At 39.0% G+C, this 20,546-nt stretch overlaps 1 protein-coding gene across 2 annotated transcripts in view; it reads right to left on the minus strand.

Moving 5' to 3' along the window:
* The window catches only part of Abcd3 (ATP binding cassette subfamily D member 3), a 51,291-nt gene extending 34,343 nt beyond the window's left edge, over positions 1-16,948 (minus strand). Inside the window, exons 1-2 of one of the 2 annotated variants that reach the window (XM_034500119.2) lie at positions 16,416-16,948; positions 1,189-1,225 (exon numbers count right to left, since the gene is read on the minus strand). In XM_034500119.2, the coding sequence (XP_034356010.1) occupies positions 1,189-1,225; positions 16,416-16,525 (147 nt within the window). In that variant the 5' untranslated portion in view covers positions 16,526-16,948. The remainder of the gene's footprint in view (positions 1-1,188; positions 1,226-16,415) is intronic. The other variant, XM_076933197.1, reaches the window with a different exon arrangement.
* Between the last annotated feature and the right edge of the window lie 3,598 nt (positions 16,949-20,546).

Here is a 20,546-nt window from a genome sequence, read left to right on the forward strand (position 1 = left end):
ATAGCGAGGCTGATGCAGTGAATATAAAAGCTGCTATGTGAACTCCACGACAGATAGGGAACTCTCAGACCTCCAGCAGCTTCAGTACGTTGCCGTATCTCCCAGATCCTCCATGTCAACCTTGGGATTGTCTTTCTGGATCTGAAGGTTCACCACAGCTTTTGTGTAATGATCTTTAATAGAATGTTTTGTAGGCCAAGTGAGCAAATGTAGCTGTCCCAGCCCCACTCTCTCAGCTGGCAAGCTGAGCTGGAGCTGAGGCACATGGTGTGGCACCAGGAATGTTGCAGGAGCACTCAGATGGGCACTGGGGACTGTGGAGATCCACCTGGGCAAGACGCAACCTCGGAGCCCACTCGCTACCAACAATAAGTTTAAGGGCGTGGTAACAACCATTCAATTCTATGATAAATATACTAACAACTATTGGACTTGATGACTATTAAAATGAGTGTAAATAAAGCTACTATTTTAAAAAGTCAATTGGTAAGTACAGAATTAGAGGATCTGTTATCAGAAAGATCAAAAGATACCTACAGATTATACTTTACCAATAACAATATGAACAATAGTTACAACAAAACAAATAATATCAATGTTAGGCTGAATATTAGCAATATGGTGCTCATATCAAGTAATTTAATGGTGTTGTATTTCGCGCTAGTTAAAAACCTCCTTTGGGTAACTACACTCTATTTTAAGCACAATGTCTAAGGAGATTCTAGGATAGGTCCAGAGACATGTATACAGAATTTTTTAAAAGATAAAATGATTTCAATATAATAAATATTTAAAGAAAAAGTTTCTAATCAAAGTGTTACACATGTTAACCTCTGCACTAAGGAGGCTGAGGCAGGAGGATGAAGGGTTTAAGACTGTACATATTGTGAGATCCTGTCTCAAAAGAGAGAAAAACAAAGCCACACGGGCAGCAAGTCCTCACAGGCTAAATCTAACAGGGTTAATAACTGTCTCCTTAGAAGAGTGTTTTCAATGAACAATACAAGTAACACTAGAAGACACTAGGCAAGACTCTTAAAAGAGAATTCCTGTAATAGAATCTCATTTGTAGTAGAATGGAAGTGAGATTTTAAAACTTGTACTCTAACTCTAAAATTCTGTTTTAGCCAACAAAATTGATTAAATAATGCAAACCACCCCCAAAAATAGGTCATTTGAAATTTTTACCTCATTATTCTGTAATGGCTGTTTTCCACTTTTCTTACTGCAAAGGAAAAATAAAAGAGCTTTACTTTATTTGTTATATGCTTCCATAATTAAAATTATTCTAAGATGTCAAAAACCATAAAATTCTCCAAATGGTCATTTTCTTTTTTCATAACTGAGACAAAATTCATTCATTACGAATAGTTCATATGGGCTAGAGAGATGGCTCAGTGGTTAAAAGCACTGACTGCTCTGTCAGAGGTCCTGAGTTCAATTCCCAGCAACCACATGGTGGCTCACAACCATCTGTAATGGGATCCAATGCCCTCTTCTGGTTTGTCTGAAGACAGCTCATATAAATTTAAAAAAAAAAAAAAAGAATAGTTGACATGCCTCTTTACAGGTTGAGTGCATGCTGCATGAAGTACTTGGGTACAGAAGTGTTTCAGATTTCATAGGTTTTCAAAATTTGGAATACCTACTACATACATGTTACCAGATGTAAAAACCCAGGGTTCTCAAAGGTTTTATTATTTCAGATAGTTTCAAAGCAGATATGTTTAATTTGTGCTAAGTATTGTTTAGAGAATGGAATCATTAAATGTTAGGTTACAGTATTATGAGCAGATGGTGTTGTATGCGTGTGTTAACTCCCACATATCATGTATACTTTTTTCTATAAGTCTTCCCTCAGAATGGTAAAAATCTACCTGTCCGTTCTTGAATCAAAGCTTGGTCACATTAAGTATTAAGCCACTGGGATTTTAACAAGATGACACAGAGCTGCATGTGCTTAAAATACTTTGGGGGTGGGAGAAAGGACTCAAGGTTTGGTACCAAATTCTACAGTATGATACTGAAGCCGCTCAGGTCTTGGTTCCTGCCGAGTCAGGCTCACATGCCACCAAGCACAGATTCTATGTGCTGAAGAAACTCTAACATTAATCAGGTTGAACTGTGAAATGACAAGTATCTGACCATCTCCCACTTATAAAGTGTTAATTCACATGCTCTCACACTGCACTGTGTCTTTACATGTTGCTGCTGCTGCTGAAAAGGAGTCTTCCTAGGCAAGCATCATAGCACACATCTATAGTCCCAGGCTGAAGCCAAAAGACTATAGTTCCAGGCCAACCTGGGTTATTTAATGAGAACTTATTCCAAAAACCAAATCAAAGCCGCAGAGAAGGCTCTCTGTTAAGAGTACTTGGTACTCTCATGGAGAACCAGGCACCCACATGGCCACTCACAGCCATCTTTTATTTGACTTCTTGGGATAGAAGTCAGATTGGTCCTTCCTCACACCTATTGTGTGCTAACAAAGTAATTAATATATCTCCCTTCAGCTTTCAACTGTGCCAGTCAGAATCACAATCCAGCAACTCTATCTTAGAAGTCTTCTTTGCCTGATTTTTGCCTGATTTTTCCCTTCAAGGAGAGTATCAAGTATCTGCTGCACTCATCCACAATCCACACAGTGCATTTGCCCCTCACCATGAAAACGGGACCCTGTCTTCTTCATCTCCGTATCACTGATGCCTAATACTGTGCCTGACATATGATAGATATGTTCTAAACTTGCATTTTGTTTTCTCCTTTAAATTTCGTTTCAGACCAAGACTTTTAAAATCTGTCTATGAAGAAGACAAAAAGTCTAAGTGACCAGATACACAAGTGTCTGACTCCAGGAAAGGTAGCAAGTCGACAGAACAAGTGAATGAGTGAGCAGCTTCCTTCAACAAGACTTCTGAGGGGACAGGGACACCAGATTTTCCTAAGACCCACAGGACATGGCTGTTTTAATAAGCACCATTTCAAAATAAAGCTCAACTAATGGCCATATTCACTTCCTCATGCCATCTAGCATTTTCCCAAGTAATCCAGCTATTTGTATCTCATTGTGAATAAAGTCGGAATTTTAGACATCTACCTGGACACAAACTACCTTCACTGATGGCTGAAGTGCTTAAAAATATACAGTCAACACACAAGTCAATTCAATAAAATTCCTGAGTTTTTCTCTCCATTAACATTGTCTGACTTCTAAGATCTAGAAGACAATTGAGGCCATAAGTATAAAACCTTAAAAGTCAAATGCTACTAACAATAGCTACATTTCATAACACCGACACCAAGTTTTCTAACAATATATTCCTATAAAGCAAACAATGCAATACCTATATTTAAGTCAGTAGATAGAGACTTGAAGACTATTTATTTATGAGAAAGAATCTAACACAAAACATGTTTTTCCTTATAGAATTCACAGATTTCCATTCTTCTAAGTAGTCAAGAAAGGCAAGTCTGTCATCTTACAGGCATGATTTCTGTTTTCTAAAATCTAAAGGTAGTTGAAACCACGTCATAAAATTAGGACACACTGAATCTGAATCTAAAACATTGACTTCTGATCCACTTGGACTCAAAATCTGTTCTTAAATTTTTGTGAAAGGACAGAGAAAAGAAAGGCAACCAACAGACCATGGAGAGGAGAGTGGGACATGAAAGCTCACAATGGACAGATACATACAGAAAGAGGCCCGCACTCTAATAAGGAAGAGTATGTTTGTAAGTTAAAGAACTACCAATCTAAGGACAGCTTATTGGGTAAAAGTACTTGAGTTCAATCCTCAGAACCCACAATGGAAAGAGAACCAACTCCCTAAAGATGTCCTCTGATCTTCACACATGGCACATGTGTATCCACAACATACATAAATAAAACATAATTATTTTTAAAAGAAATAATTAAGGAAATAAATAATATGCAATTAAAAATTGAAAACAACCATTTTATAAGCTTTGAGCAATACTACACCATACTACAGGCTCATATGTTAACAGGAATAGTCTTGCCTTCAAAGAGGTTACAATCTAGCTTGAGTAAAGTACTGACAGAACTATAAAATCAGACAAGTACTAGAACTAAGCAAAGTGCTTTGAAATGCAAAGAAAAATGGAACTAATGTTAACCTAAGCCTTTATTCATGTAAAACCTAAACTGAGACTGAAAACTGAGCAGACTTAGTGTGAAGGTGACTTAAAGGGGTGGAGGTGAATAATATCATGGACAGCATGAGCAGAAAAATGTATTTCATAAGGGGTAGAGTACACCAGAGAAAAGAAAGCAGCCCTTCCTAGTGAAACAACAACAAAATACATTTACCTTAAAGACAAATTAAATGTGTTCTAGCTGTAAGTACAGGTATAGCACTAGAGAAAATTTCCGGGTCAAAATTCTAATGACACTGTGTGCTAACTGTGTGTGACTTTGGGCAACTTAAATAATTGCTCTGTACCTTGTTTTCCCCTCTACAAAATGAAAATAACACCACCATCAGTTACAGTATCTCCATCAGTTTCCATCAGCTAAGACACATACAGTGTTTATTATGACAGAACCTAACACACTGCAAAGATTCAGATATTAGCACTGTGTGAGGAAGAGCTGGTAGTTATGTTTAGGAGTGGGGATAATAATTGAGAAAATCTCTGCCCTTAATGAGAACATACTAGAATACATAAATAATCCCAAGTCAGACATAATAAACACCTAACAAAGGCAGTAGCTATACAGATAGGAAAAAAAGCCAAGAAATTTATTAGAAATGATGGCTGGAAGGGGTTAGAGTTGAGAATGAACTCAACAGGGAAACGAGAGGAGAAAAGGGGCACACGCTTGAGAACATTAAAGGTAGGTAGTATGAGAAACCATCAGCTCCAAACTAATGCCCAGCAAAATGAAACATTTCCTTTCCCAAAGACAACATGCCCTTCGGAAGAGTGGAGAGCAGCAAGTCCTTGGCCATAATAATTAATAATAGTAAAGAATTCTGTAAAGCAATGTTGAACTATGTTTTGTGTTCATATTCCAATAAGAGAACTATATGGAAACCAGTCAAAAGACAAAGGAATGTTTAGATTTGAAGCTCATAAATGCAGACATTGGTTTAATGTGACAGAGATTTACTGTAACGATGATATAACTAAAGCATGAATTCTGAAATATGAAGCCTGTTTTGTTTATTAAGATGTAGACTGACATTCTACCTAGGTACTCTAAAGCCAAAGCTCTTTTAAAAAGATGACATTGGCTATAAGCTTCGACATACTTCTGAAAGTTAATTTTAGATCAAATGTCCAGACAACAGCCAACAATAATCAAGCACAACTACATACTAACCAAGACCCACAGAAATTACAGAAAATTCAGACCACAGATTTCAAATGTTTACATTTCCAGAAATGGCTTTAAAACAATAAACAGAGTATTGTTTTTAAATACTCTGTAAATGCATTTTTAAAATGTCTTTTGTTTCACTTTACTGTCTAAGTGTCTTGCCTGAATGCATGTCCATGCAGCACATGGGTGCCAGGTACCTGCAGAGGCCAGAAGGTATCGATCCCCAGGAACTATTGTGTAATTAAGATGGTTGTGAGCAGTCATGTGGGTGCTGCGAATCAAACTCTGGTCCTCTGGAAGAGCAGCAAGTGCTCTTAACTGTAGAGCCATCTCTCCAGATCCATAACTTTTTTTTAATATCCACTAAGAAAAAATATATCAAAGTAGCACCTGACCTGAAAGAACTAAATAAAATTTTAAAAATATAATACACAACTAAAATAATCAATAGGATTAGCACATTTTACACAGTTGAAGACAAATTCACAAAGCAGGACTAAAGAAATGCTCTGTGGTTAAGATCACATACCAGAGGATAGAAGTTTGGAACCACTCAGATCACATGGTTCACAACTCCCTGTATCTTTAACTACAGGACATCAGACACCTCTGGCCTCCACAGGCACCCACAATCATGTTCACAAATCTACAGTCACACACACATGCACACATGCATGCATAAAATGGAAAATGTTAAGTAATTCAACATTATATTTTAATAATAAATGTAACAAATAACTTTGTTTTGCATTTAATATAAAATCTTTTTTTAGCCCATGAATAAGTCTCGACCATTCTTCTGAATCAAAGTTCATTTAAAAGAATTTGAGTAAAAAGATTTATTCTTTACAATCAACATGATTAATTCAATCTTACTTGTTTGTAGATTTAAGGATTTTTATGTATAAGAGTGTTTTGCCTGCACATTTTTGGACCACTTGAGTGGCTGATGCCCAATGAGGTCAGAAGGTAGCAGATCTCCCAGAACTGGAGCTACAGGCAGTTGTGAGCACCCTATGGGTGCTGAGAAGCAAACCTGCGTCCTCTGCAAGAGCAATAGCGGCTCTTAACGCTGAGCTGTCTCTCTGCCCCGATCAGTTCAATCCTAAGGACCTCACACCTAATGTTTTAAAACCTCTTTGATTCCTCGCTCACAAAAGAAAAATAATAAAACTATCTCAAACAACTGATGTAAACAATAAATGTAAAATATGTCTAAAATACAAAATTAAAAATTCATTAAACAGTTTATAGTACTATCTCCAATTTTCATGTCCCTGCCAAGATGTTTCCATACTTGGAACACCTTTGACCCCTCAAGTAAAAGAAGTTAAGATTGGGCTCAAAGGTGGAATCTATCTATATTAATAAGCATATTAATTAAATCTTCCTAACTTCATGTTCTCTCCCAAAAGACTACATTCCTAACACAGATCTAGGAATTCTTAGGTTATATGGATTTTCTATTATTTGTACTTCCACAAGATTTGTCTTAGAAATAATATTCATTCAAAGTGCTAAACTCACTGTCTAGCCTATTAAGAAACAACATTCAACTGAATGCACTAGGTAAGTTTTAAAATTTTACCTCGTATCAATCCCACTTTCTCTAAGGGAGATAGCTATTTTTGTTGAACCCATATCAAACACAAAATTGTATACTACCATTTATCCTACACTGGCTTCTCTCCCCTTCCTCCCTCTTCCTCTCTGCCCCTCCCTTGCCCCTCCCCATCTCCCTCTCCCTAGCCCTCTCTCTATGGCTGGGCACAACTGATAGAAGAAGTTAAAGGAATCCTACAATTGAAAATACCTTAAGCCGGGCAGTGGTGGCGCACGCCTTTAATCCCAGCACTTGGGAGGCAGAGGCAGGTGGATTTCTGAGTTCGAGGCCAGCCTGGTCTACAGAGTGAGTTTCAGGACAGCCAGGGCTATACAGAGAAACCCTGTCTCAAAAACACAACAACAACAACAAAAAAAAAAAAGAAAATACCTTAAATGTATTTCTTAATGCAATATAATTCTATACACAGGTAAACAGAGAATGGTATTCTAAATATAATATTAGTAGAGGAGGACCTTTTAGTAGGAGTGTTTGGGACTGACTAGAAAAGTGGTACTGAAATGTTATATTGCATGGCTCTTTTTCAAAAGTCTTCTTTCTTTTTGCATGTGTACATATGTGATACATAAACATGTGTGTACATATGTGATACATAAACATGTGTGTTAGTGTGTGGGTGCAGTGGTATGCTGGTGCATGAGGGCCAGGATTAGTGTCAGTCTCTTGCTTCATCACTATATTCTCCCATGTTGAGGTTCAGAGTAGGCCCATAGCTCTCAATCACAGGAAAAGGGTCTCTTGATCATCTACAAAGTCTCAGCATCCTCTTGAGAAACTGGTCTATCCACCCACTAATCTCACGTCAGCCTACTTCCTTCAACCCTTGGTCTGAAATGAGGAAAATACATGATTCTATTTCATGTTCTTGTTTTCCTATGCATATGATAGACTGAAGAACAATAATGACACTGAATTTAGAGCCCTCCATATAAGGTGACACACAGTATTTTTGCTATAATGTAAAAAAAAAAAAAATAGTTTTAGGATCAATGAAATGTAACAGATAAATGATAGGTACTTTTTCCTTTTCTTGTTTAGTATTCAAATTTAAGGTATATTAAAACTTTTAGTTATTCAAAATGGGTTAATATTTTAAATAATGAAGCATTAAAAGAACAATTTTAAAACTATTCCTCAGGTCTAGTCTAGTGCTATTTACTACATTAAAATAATCACTTCCTTACTTCACAGGCTTAAGTTTCATAAACGTTTTAAATTGAAAACATACAATGGGTGGCATATAAACACAAGACAGTAGCTAAACTATTACACACCCAAGAAGCTGCTCCATTCCACATAGTGTACCAATTTGTTAATGCCAGCAGACATGAAATATTATGTTAAGGCTGGCAGTACATGCATGCAATCTCAACACCTGAGAAATGAGGAAACAGAAGACTCAAGAATTAAGGTCATCCTTAATTGCACAGCTGAGTCCAAAGGCAGCCTGGGTTCCATAAGATCTTGTCTCAAAATGTGTAAATAATAAATAAGTATATTAAATTATGGTCTGAAAAAAAAAAAACCAATCGCACATGGCTTAAAAATAAAAGGAGGTCATCATCAAGAGACTTTACACATGGAGTAGATTATCCAGTCTGTTCTGTGTCTGCCCGTGCTCCCGTCCTGTGTGAGCTGCTGTACCTATCTGTAGGCGCCGTGCTACTGACAATGCTCTGGTGAGCTTCCTTTGCCATTTATATTTACTCAGCTGCGCTCACTCAGGTTTGCTACACGAGCAGAAGGGTAAGAAATGTTTTGTTTTGTTTTTAACATAAAACCAGAGTAACATATGCCAGTAATCCCAAAATTTAGGAGACAGAGGCTCAGAAGTCCGAGGTCATTCTCAACTACCTAGAGTTCAAAGCCAACCTGAGCTAGATGAAATCCTGTCTCAAGAAGTTAGCAAACAAAACAAAACATCCACAGTTGTCCCTAACCAAATTCCATAACGTGGGTATAGTTTCCCCTGAAGAACACAGCCAACAGTCTAAGTATTGTGTTCTTATACTTGCCTACTGACACAAATGCCTACAACCCAAGTAACTCCAGGAAAAATGTCTTGATTTTTCTTAACCAAGGACCCAATGCCCTGGTACAGAGAACAAATTCCATTTTAAACAACCTTTAACATTCCTTAAAACTTTCCAAAAAAAAAAAAAAAAAAAAAGAATATTTTGAATAAATTTGATTCTACTTTGTGCTACATAAATAATTTGTGCTACATAAATTCAAAAAATGTAATTTTTTTTTTTCATATGACTACAGCATGTATTCTACTCCGAAAGACTAGGTGGAGAATACTTGTCAGGTCCTAGATGAGTGGATCCTGAGACAATATTACAATTCATTTCTCTAAAGATATAGATGGCCTGAGAACTTAGAAGGACATAGTAAAGTTTACGATTACACATGAGCTTATCTGTCAGACTAAAATCAATCTGGTCTCTGAAGGGATGGTGGCAACTCTACACACTAAATGTTAGACTAGACCAGGGATTTTCTCCTGCTTCAATGTGAAGACACCTCTGGCTCCATGGCCTCATCCTGACAGCTCCATAACCCAAACAGAAAGACCCCTCCCTCCAGTTCTAATAGAATTATTCTAAAAGACAACTCTGCTTACTCAGTAAGAAAGAGGAGGAAAACAACGGGTCTGTCACCAGAAGGTGCTGGTAAGGTACAGGTAAGATCCAAAACAATTCTCTCTCAAAGGGTATATTCTCCAAGGGTATGTATCAACAAAAAGGTCATTCCTTATCTATACTTACTCTAATCTGATTTTTATGAGGAAAATATACAGAAAGAATACTAATTAAAGGATCAAAAGTTTTAGATGATGTGACACACCAAAGAGGATGTGTACCACCCAACCAATACTACTCAAGGTTCAAAAATAACAATGACAACAAAGGAACAACTTGAAAAGGGAAGTCAGTGAAAACTATTTGGTTGTCATAAAAATGAATGCAACTTCATGCTATTTTAGCAAAAGCTTATAGTCACAAAGTAAGTCATAGTTCTATTCTGCACTGCAAGACCACACTCTGAATACTACAACTTTAGACCCCTCTTTATCAGCCAGAGAAATACAGAGTATCCTATTTAGGAGATGCCAACTAGAAACATGTAAGACCTGAAACTATGTCTCTAAAACCAGTATAATGCCCTCAAAGTAAATGGATTCACCAACTTGAAAACTATTTAAGGACATTTTCATTGATACATTAAATTCTTAAAGAAGCAATTTTAGGAAGAAGCCTCAATAATTTCTGGGAAGCTAACAAAGGGATATTTTGTTGTCCTTTTAGTTTTCTTTTGGTAGGCATAATGAGGCTTCTGAGTTGAGTACTGGATTAAGATGCCTTCTTATTCAATCTTCACATACACTGATGGCTGAAATAAATACTATTATCCCTATTCTTCTGAGGCTCAGAGAAGGTACGGAAACTGGTAAGAAGTCATAGATCTAAGGCATGGCTAACTAACCCTCTGAGTCCTTCCTCAACCTCAGAGACCTCCTTAACTTCATGATCAAGGTACTTCATGATCAAGATGCTGCTGCTGAATGGAAAAACAAAAACAAAAAACAAACCTCATTCTTGCTACTCTATAAAACACATGTAAACTAACTTTTCAATATTGTTTTGTACCTCTATAAGAAAAAAAAAAATCCCTCAATAATGGCAAATTATACTAAAACTCAGTCATAGCATTACCATTTTGCATGACTCGTTTTAAAAAGTCACATCAATTTACATTAATTTAGAATGTCCACACCCCTCCCATCATGATAAAGACATCCATAGACTTGCATTTATTAATCTATTTCTACAATGTAGTCCTAAGAAACAAAACTATACAGTACTATCCATAAAAATTCATACGAATGATCAGTTGTAGAACCCCTATTAGCACAAGCAAGGTTCTGGAGTCCACTTCTAGCACTACAAGAAAAAACAAATCTTCCACATTGAAAATACATAACAAGAAAGGGTAAAATAAAATATGATAAAGCCATAAAACTATAACCATAAAGATCATAAAGAAAAAAGGATTTACACCTTAAATGAAAACAGCAAAACATGCATAACTGTAAAGGGCATATAAATACAGAGTAAGCAAAAATAAAGCCATGTTTATTATATTTATGGTCATATCAATAATTTTTAGTTTATTTTTCTTTAATATTAATTTCTAGTCCTTAACTGTCAAAAGTTGGTTTTTAAAAATCATACATTAATTCTATCATGTATATTGCTTCTGAACTTACAAATAGAAGGCATAAGAGGTCTAGTTTCCAAAAGGATAGGGTTAGGGTTAGGGTTATAACAAGAAAGTTATACTGTTTACATTAACTGTAACCATGCTCTAAGGAATCAGCATCTCACTGGTAGAATCACTGAACAGTATTTTCTGAGTACAATTTGCCAAACCCAATTCTATACACTAAGGCTATACCAATGAACAAAACAGACAAAAATTTCTTCCTCAGTGGAGCTTAATTACTACATCCCAGCAGCACAGATATACAGTAAACAAGATATATACGTACAATGAATAGCACAGTTGGTAATAGTAAGTGCTAAGGAGAAAAGTATAGCCAGAAAGGGACACACACAAAGGACGTTATTTAAACTGAATGGCAACAGGTCTAGCTGTGATCTAACTGATCAATGACTGAAAGAGGGGAGGAAGGAAACAATGTGACAGCCATGGAAACAACATTCCAGACAGGGAACAGCACATGCCAGTGCACTGAAACAGAGGGGCTGCCCACAAAGGCTAATGTACCAAAAACTGAGAACTGTAACTAACTGGACCACTTTTACCACAGACACACTTCTCACAACCCTCACCTGATCTACCACAACTGGGCTCAGTACACAACTGCTGCTGCGGATATACCCTTTAATGCTTTTTTAATGTATGCTTCCCACAAGCATCTCCTTTTATTCTAGAAACCCAAGTAAGGCCAGCCATATAGCTCTACTCAACAGTTCATTCTAAGGGTGTCATTCAAACCCAGTACCTCACATGGCTTATACTTACACAAAACCCTCAGTGAACTTGTAAAAGAAAGGTGAAGCAAGCCCCACAGACATAAGGAAAGGACAATTTAGTTTGCAGGAAAGTTACCAAGGGTTAGTGGGAAGGGGGTGCAAGAAGTAATTGCTAGATAGGAAGGCATGCATACAATAAAGTAGAGCCTGGCAACAGGCCACTAAGACTCAGGTTGGAGAAATGGCAAAGAAGTTTCCAGTAGTGGGAACATATAAGAAAGGTCCTAAGTAAAAGAATCTTAAGATATTTACTAAGCTGAGATACAATCTTTGCTACTAATTCTGCTAATTTTCTAACAGATGCAGAGAAAGCAACACAGATATAAGACAGGCTCAAAAGACACGAAGTAAGTGGGACCTAAAATAAAGCAGAAGCAAAGATGTGAATAAGAGAAATATGGGCTGCCTGAAACTGCAGAAAAATCTGGGAAGGAAACTGTGACCCACCATTTATAGACTAAGGCTTTAAAGGGACAAAAGATGAAGGTGTACTTGACACGCCCAGCTACACTCAGTGAAGCGGAGTACAGCAGGCAAGGCACTTACTTGTATGCACGGTTAAAAGCAGCATGATCATCGCTTAGATCATCAAGAGCAGCTAAATACTTCATGTCAGAGTGACCTCTCTCTAGCCCTTTAAGAATGTTAAAGAAGGGGAACAAAGGAGACAGAGGAATTACAGATAAGACTGATCACATGGATAAAGCTGCAAAGCCAGGAATGAGGATAGTCTGCTCAGAACAGTGTAGAAACTGGCCTATTTGGAACACAGAATACCAACTGGCAGGCGAGACCACAATGAGATTTGCCAGGTAAGATGAGACCAGAAGGAGGAAAGCTCTGAAACCTAGGATGAGAAATCTGAACTTTTGTTTCACAAGCACTGATGGGAAGGAAAACTGCTTTCTTCGGTCTTCAGTCTTTCATGATTTACTTATTTAGCATAGTAAAATTCTGTGACAATGTACACTGGTGTCTGCCCTTGTATTCCAGCTAGCCTTGCTGATTTCCCATTCTTCAGATCACATTACAGACTCTCGGGTACACATATGACTTCTATAGAGATAAGGCCTGTATTTACTTCTTCAACTCCTGTCAACTGTTCTTTAAAAAGTTCTTCCACAGCTCTGTATCACTTATCCCCTCTGTAACATTTATTGTCTACCCGGGGACATATGCAAATGAGGGATTTAAGTATCACTCAAAGTCTCTGTAGCTGAGTGGTAAATTACTTGTGTAGCATGGACAAGGCCTAATAGGTATGATCCCAGTACAGCAAAAAATAAAAGTTAAGTAAACTGGAAAAATAAGCATGACTCAGTCCAAAGCCTCAAGAAATTCAGATTCTGATGTAAGCAGAAGCCAGTAAAAGAGACCTGTACGAAACTAAGCAGTGAGTGCTAGGAAAGAGGAATCTTAGTGTCAGAGAAGCAAAGGGTAGAAACATCAGTCTGGAGTTAGAAACGGTGGAAAACACCTTAGAAACGGTGGAAAACACCTATCAGAAAGCTCTTTGCTGAGCTAAGTCTCGAAGAAAAATAACAATGGGGAGAAGGGGTTGAGCCTGCACAGAGCGCAATCAGACCCCAAAGAAAAGCAGCCTAGTGCACTCAACAGACTACAAGTTAACTGCACATGGCTGAAGAAGTACAAAACCAGTTAACACAGGTAAGCTGGTATTAAAGTGTCCTTACTCTCCACGGCACCATCTTCACTTTTAACATCTCATGTTTAAGTCTCTTTCCCTAACAAGAGTATAAGCTCCTTGGGATGGCTTACTTATTTTTAAATGTCACATATATCTGTCTCCTACAGCATGTAGAGCAGAAATAGCATATCCTAAACCAACAACTCCTTTTTAGAGATTAAGTGACTCTTGCCCATGTAAGAAAGACTCTTGCCATGCTTAAGGAAGAGTAAAGTGGGGAAAGTTAGCACAACAGTGGTAGAAAATGATTAGAAAAAAAATACAAAGAAACTTTCTGGGGAGACCAATATGTCCCAATTTATAAGACAGGGATTTAATTCAAGTATGTCTATTTGTTTGACAAACATAACTAAGAATTGCACATTTCAATAAATATAAGTTTTACCTATAAAAGGAGTAGAGATCAAACAGATAGATGAAACAATATGGGTAAAATAAATAGGGGATGATTATTCTACTTACTCCAAAAGTGTGTGTGTGTGTGTGTGTGTGTGTGTGTGTGTGATTTAATAGGGTAATAAAAATTACATTTATAGAATTTTAAAGTAACAGAATTTTATCCACTCTAATACTTAGAATAATTTTGCAATGTAACTTTTAAAATGCTTTCATTAGTTTTGTTAACTATTCAATTCCAAGAGAATATATCTTCTAAGACAAATTTACTATTCACAAAATGAACAAAATAAAGTCCAGCAACCACCTATCCCTTAGTTAAGTACCAGATATTAAAATTAATTAGCTCTGTTACCAAGCGCACCCAAGGGGCAGTAAAATAGAAGGCCAGAATTTTATAACCTCCAGACTATGAAACCAAAGATAGGGATTGAAAGATAAGCATAAGACCATGAAAGTAGACAATATCTAATATATATATGTGTGTGTGTGTGTATATATATATACATTTTATATGTGTATATATATTCTTATATTAGATATATGCCTATATAATATATAATTACATATTAGTGATTTATGTAAGTTCAATCATTTTATCTCAATAATGTATGTTTCACATTTATCTGCTCATAATCTACATCCTCACCCCTCAAAACTTTTAACATCTAAAACAAAGATTCTGCCACTCTACTTTGTTCAGTAAGCTATCTGTTGCATAATTCTATCTTCAGAAAGTTCACAAAGTTTCTCAAAAAGATTTTTGGAATGGCAGATGAACAGCTTCAATTATTAAGGAAGATAAATTGTATTATACTATGTCCCCTCTATTGCTATTCATTTCCAGGTAGAGCTGTTGGCGTGGACTGTGACTGGGAAGGGACAGTGGGGTTTTCTGGGTGCTGATAACATTCTGCTTCTTGATCTAGGCATTGATTACACAGGTGTCTTTAACTTGCAAAAATCTTATAAACCTGGCATTTATGCTGTCTATTGTTTTTGTATGTATACAGTGTCCCAGTAACAAGAACTGTTTTTAAATCAGTCAGAGCTGTTAGCAATCTAGTTCTCTCCCTATTAAAATGTCTATTTTATGCTCTAAAATGTTTCTCTACAGAGACTGTAATTCAAGATAAAGCATTTAATATGTTCTATCGGCATATTCCAAATAACTGATAACTTCTAATTCCAAATGAGAGTTCAGAAGAGACACAATCTAATAGAAAAATATTTAGAATTAATCACGGCCCGCTTCAAGAACTCTTTAAAAAAAAAAAAAAAACAGCAAATAGTTAATGTATGAAGGTGATGCATATCATTATTTTGATTTAGGAAGAAAAGGGCCAATGCTGCGGTCGATAAGTAAGTCAAAGTAGATGAGACAGAAAATATTTCATGAAAGGGTACTTGGAGCTCTCTGCTAGTATTTTAAGCCAAATTCTAATAACAAGACAGTTTGAGCAAATCAAAAGCAGGAAACAATAGTACCTACCCAGAGGGTTGATGAAATAAGACGCATGAAAGCATTATTCTAAGACTGAATAGTAAATACCCAAAGACTAGCAAGCATACTTAGTTAGGTAGTAATCGCTTCTCTATCGCTCGCTAAAATCAAATGTGCGACAAGAAATTAAAATTGTGCCTGTAAACCCACCACCAAAACTCAATTCTCTCTTCTTTCCTAATCTCCCCAAAAGTTCAAAGGAAACTTTAACATCCTCTCCAGGCAGGAAGCTGTACGGTGTAATTAACAAGTGATCTTCACCTAAAACACACTTTCACCTTTCACCTATAAAACCGATGGAGGAAACTTTGTCCTCCACACACCCCTGAACCAATTCAACCTTTCCAAATGAGATGTCAGGGCACTCACTGACCAATTTAGAAGAAAATCGTGCCCACTGAACCCAGAAAACCCCTAGGAACGCCCCTGGCCACTATCCACCGGCATTACTCCGGAGTCGAGCTGGCGAGTAAAATGTCCATCCTGAACGCAAGCCTTAGCACTCAGTGGCGATGAGATGGCAAAACCAGAACGCACCCATAAAGTTGACATACAGAGGGTGGTGGTGAAGGTGCTCCGGGCGCCCTCCTCCCTCCCACCGTTTGGGGATAGCGCGGCGGCCGCCAGGCCGAGGGCCGCGCCGCGGGACTCGGAGACCCGCTGGCCGGGTTCCGCGGGCACCCGCGAAGATCCGGACCTGGAGAGAAGGGCAAGGCGCGCACCCAGCACCCTGCTCGGGCCCGGGAAGGCGGCGCGGCCGCGAGCCTCACCCGTGCAGGCCGAGGGCGCGACGCCGCTTGTGGAGTAGGCAGAGCAGCAGGAAGGCGGCCCCCGCCAGCGAGGAGTTCCGCGCCGTCAAGTACTTGCTGAAAGCCGCCATGGCACCGGCAGGGCGAGCGAGCCGCGGGACAGGCGACGCGCCGGCGACAACCTCAGTGCAGGAACCGCGGGGGAAACTGGGAGGATAGCTCGGCGCCGAGAGAGGGCGGGGCCGGCCGCGCGGGAACGCCCCCTGGCGCGCGCCGCCGCGCGGAGCCCACCGTGGACTTTGGTTTCCCGGGCGCGCGCGCGGGCGCGGGGCGATCGAAAGGGTCTTTCCCCCACCCCGGGGGACGCTCTGCGCACGCGCGGACCCCGGTGGACTCGCCGGAAACACGGCGGGCCGACTGTGCTGGACCGACTCCGCGCCGGTCTGGAGCAGCCCCCCGGCTTCGGCCTTGCGAGCTCTGCTGGCACACACCCTAGCTTTCACAAGAACTGGAAGAGCGGGCCAGGCCTGTGCCCGGGACTTAGTGGGCCCTGCCCCTCCGCCATCCCCTAGATGAGTCGGTACCACCCTCTTAAAGAAGCCGGGGGAAGGAGAGGAACGGCCCCATCACAGAGCACTACTAGTACGATCAACATTTGCAACTTAAAGAGTGAAGGGAGACCCGGAAAAGAAAGACTACAACCAGATATCTTATTTCAAGCCGCCGTGGATTCTGGTCTCTAGGAGTTCTGTAAAATAGGTTTGGGTGGACGGGTCCACCACTCTATTTTTTAATAAGAATAATGTAGTGGGAAAAAGCTCAGAATGCGTGACAAAAGGGAGTTTTAAGAGAAATTACTCTTTTTTGTAGCTATGTACAGAGATGGCGATTAAAAATGTATTTCTTTATGTTAAGTCTGGTCAAAGAAAGTTTGAGAAACGCTGTTCTTTGCAAAGGGACATTCAGAAATAACAATCGTGCGTTGTGTTAATGCTGGCCTTACTCCCAGAAGCAGACCGGCTTTACAGATTACAGCATTCTTCTCCTGTCCCACCCCTATCATGCAGAAATTGTTATCCTAGCATTTAGTCTAGAGCATGCACAATAACTTAATGAATGCTTGTTTTCAGTTTAAGAAACTGTAGAGAAGCAAGTGTCAGAAAGGAAGCTTATAAAACCTCACACAATACATAAATGTTGCCTAGGCATAAAAGTAACCAATGAAACAGTGGTGCCCTCGGTGTTTTCTCTGTGTGAATGGTTAAACGGTTATGAGAATGGCAAAGACCAGACTGTGTGGTGTGTGCTGTGTGCTGTGTACAGGTGCTCAACAATCAGTCAAAAATCTACCTTATGCAAAAGTAGAGCCTGTACCAAATCCTCCATATGCCATTCGTGTATTGTCCTATTACCCTGGGAATCATTTAGGTAATTAGGTATGCCTGGCACAGAGAATACAAGTATGAACAATCAATCCTTTATTCTCCAGAGGCTGGTACAGAAGAAAAACATGAAGAAAAATATGGATGAGTTTAAGTGTCAGCTTAGAGAAATGAACTAGGTGCTATAAGAATACCAATAAGAGAATTTAGAATTTCTCTAGAACTTTTCATTAACATTTGACAGATAGGATGACTTCAAAGCTACACCCTAAGGACAAAGCAGTCTGCTAGCAGATGGGGGAGTTGGGTGGGCACTGTTTTACTAGTGGGTTGCAGTGTAGTAGAAAAGTGTTGGAAACTTGGGGGAGAAGAGTTTGTAATAATGAAAGGAGCGTTTCTAAAACTGATTGAAAACATCATCTATAAGAAAATAGATTTCGGGCTGGAGAGATGGCTCAGCTGATAAGAGCACTGACTGCTCTGCCAGAGGTCCTGAGTTCAATTCCCAGCAAACACATAGTGGCTTACAACCATCTATAATAGGATCCGATGCCCTTTTTAGGTGTCTGAAGACAGCCACAGTGTACTCATATAAATAAAATAAATCTTTAAAAAGTAGAAAATAGATTTCAAAATATTCATGAAAACAAGGCAGGAATATTCCACTGACAAAATAGTCTACACAATAGCCTTACTCAAGTAGCATAGAAGAGTCTACGGGGCAGGAAGAGGAAGGAAGGAACGAAGGAAGATTATACAAGCTGCAATGTTTTCTAGTCGTCGATATGTCCATCTGATAAAAACTACTAAGGATTAGTCTAACAACATTAGCTTTAGCAGGCTGATGTAAAACGGGAGAGCACACAGGAGGACTGTGGCCCTCATCACCAAGAAGGGATAAAGGAATATCTGCACTTGAGAAGAAGTATAAAATCTAAATGAAGTAGTGCTTGAGAGGCTCAAAGCACATCAGAGCCACTTCCGATATTAAACCTGAGTTGAAAAGTAGACTCCAGGTTCTATTTCTTTGGAAACATAAATTTAAATCAGTGCAGAGAGTTTTGTCTATAAACTCCTGGTCTCTAAACTGAGGCCTGTCTTAGTTTGGGTTTCTATCGCTGTGATGAAATACCGTGACTAAAAGGCAAATTGGGGAAGAAAGAGTTTATTTGACTTATACTTCTACATCAAGTGTTCATCATTGAAGGAAGCCAGGACAGGAACTTAAACAGAGAAGGAACCTGGAGGCAGGAGCTGATGCAGAGGCCATGGACGAGTGTTGGTTACTGGCTTGCTCAGCCTGCTTTCTTGTAGAACCCAGGACCACCAGCCCAGAAATGACCCCACCCACAATGGGCTGGGCCCTCCTCTGTCAATCACTAATTAAGAAACTGCCCTACAGGCCTGCACTTATGGATCTTATGGAGGCGTTTTGTTAATTGAGATTCCCTCCTCTCACATGACTCTAGCTTGTGTCAAACTGACATAAAACTATCCAGCACAAGGTCACTTCTCTAAGTCAAACTCAAGTTGTTCAAATCCTCCAAACAAAAGGGATCAATGGGTTGGAGAGATGGCTCAGTGCTTAAAGAGCACCAACTGCTCTTCTAGAGGTCCTGAGTTCAATTCCCAGCAAACACATGGTGGCTCACAACCATTTGTAATGGGGTCTGACACACTCTTCTGGTGTGTCTGAAGACAGCTACAGTGTACTCATTTATAATAATAAATCTTTTAAAAAAAAAAAAAAGAAGAAGAAGAAGAAGAAAAAGAGGATCCACTCTTCTTAGTGACACAATCTCAGAGCAACGAAGTCTAGGACTTTAGAAGGGAAAAAGTTCTTCAGCTCTCTATCATTTGATATGTAATTTTCAGATTCATATTTCATCATACCAAATAAATGTAAGAAAGAGAAAGTAGGATTTTATTAAGCAGGCTATCTGACATTCAAAGAATTTGAGCTACAGAGAACAGAGGAGATAGGGGACGCATGGAGTTGGAGAATGAAGAAAGAATCAAGTAAAAATGTGGCAGCCAACTCTAATGATTCTTCTCCTGAGCTTTGCCTCCTGATGCCCTTGTCTTTGTCTCCCTCCTTTACTTCAGAGCGGTACAAAGAGTAATCTGATAGTATGTGACTCTTGACTGAGATCTGAATATTAGGACTTTGGCCTTGATCTCCTGGACTATAAAGTTTTCTATAAAGAAAGCCAGCTGTCATGGAGAATGCTCTGGAAGCCCCAGAGAAGCTGACACCAGCCTGGCAATCACTTAAGAAACAGATCTCTCGACGGGCAGTGGTGGCGCATGCCTTTAATCCCAGCACTTGGGAGGCAGAAGCAGGTGGATTTCTGAGTTTGAGGCCAGCCTGGTCTACAGAGTGAGCTCCAGGACAGCCAGGGCTACACAGAGAAACCCTGTCTCGAAAAACAAAAAAAAAAAAAAAAAAAAAAAAAAAAAAGAAGAAGAAGAAAAAAGAAACAGATCTCTCTCTGCAGTGACACCTTCAGAAAATTACAATCTCATGAGTGATCCCACCATACAACTCAACTGAGATGTTCCTAAACTCCTGACTCACAGATGCTGTGGAAATAAAACATGTTTACTGTGTTAAGACACTAAATTTGGAGTGTGATCTTTTTGCAACTGATTGATTTAGGTCAAGCCTATTAAAAAGAAAAAAACTGGGACATAAGAGATTAAGAGGAAATAGTGGGAAACAAAGCCAATTGAGGAAGATAGCTAAGGCTGAGGTTAGAGGAGTGTGGGA

The sequence above is a fragment of the Arvicanthis niloticus genome, chromosome 4 (genome assembly GCF_011762505.2).
Source record: "Arvicanthis niloticus isolate mArvNil1 chromosome 4, mArvNil1.pat.X, whole genome shotgun sequence".
In the NCBI taxonomy this organism is placed as follows: domain Eukaryota; kingdom Metazoa; phylum Chordata; class Mammalia; order Rodentia; family Muridae; genus Arvicanthis; species Arvicanthis niloticus.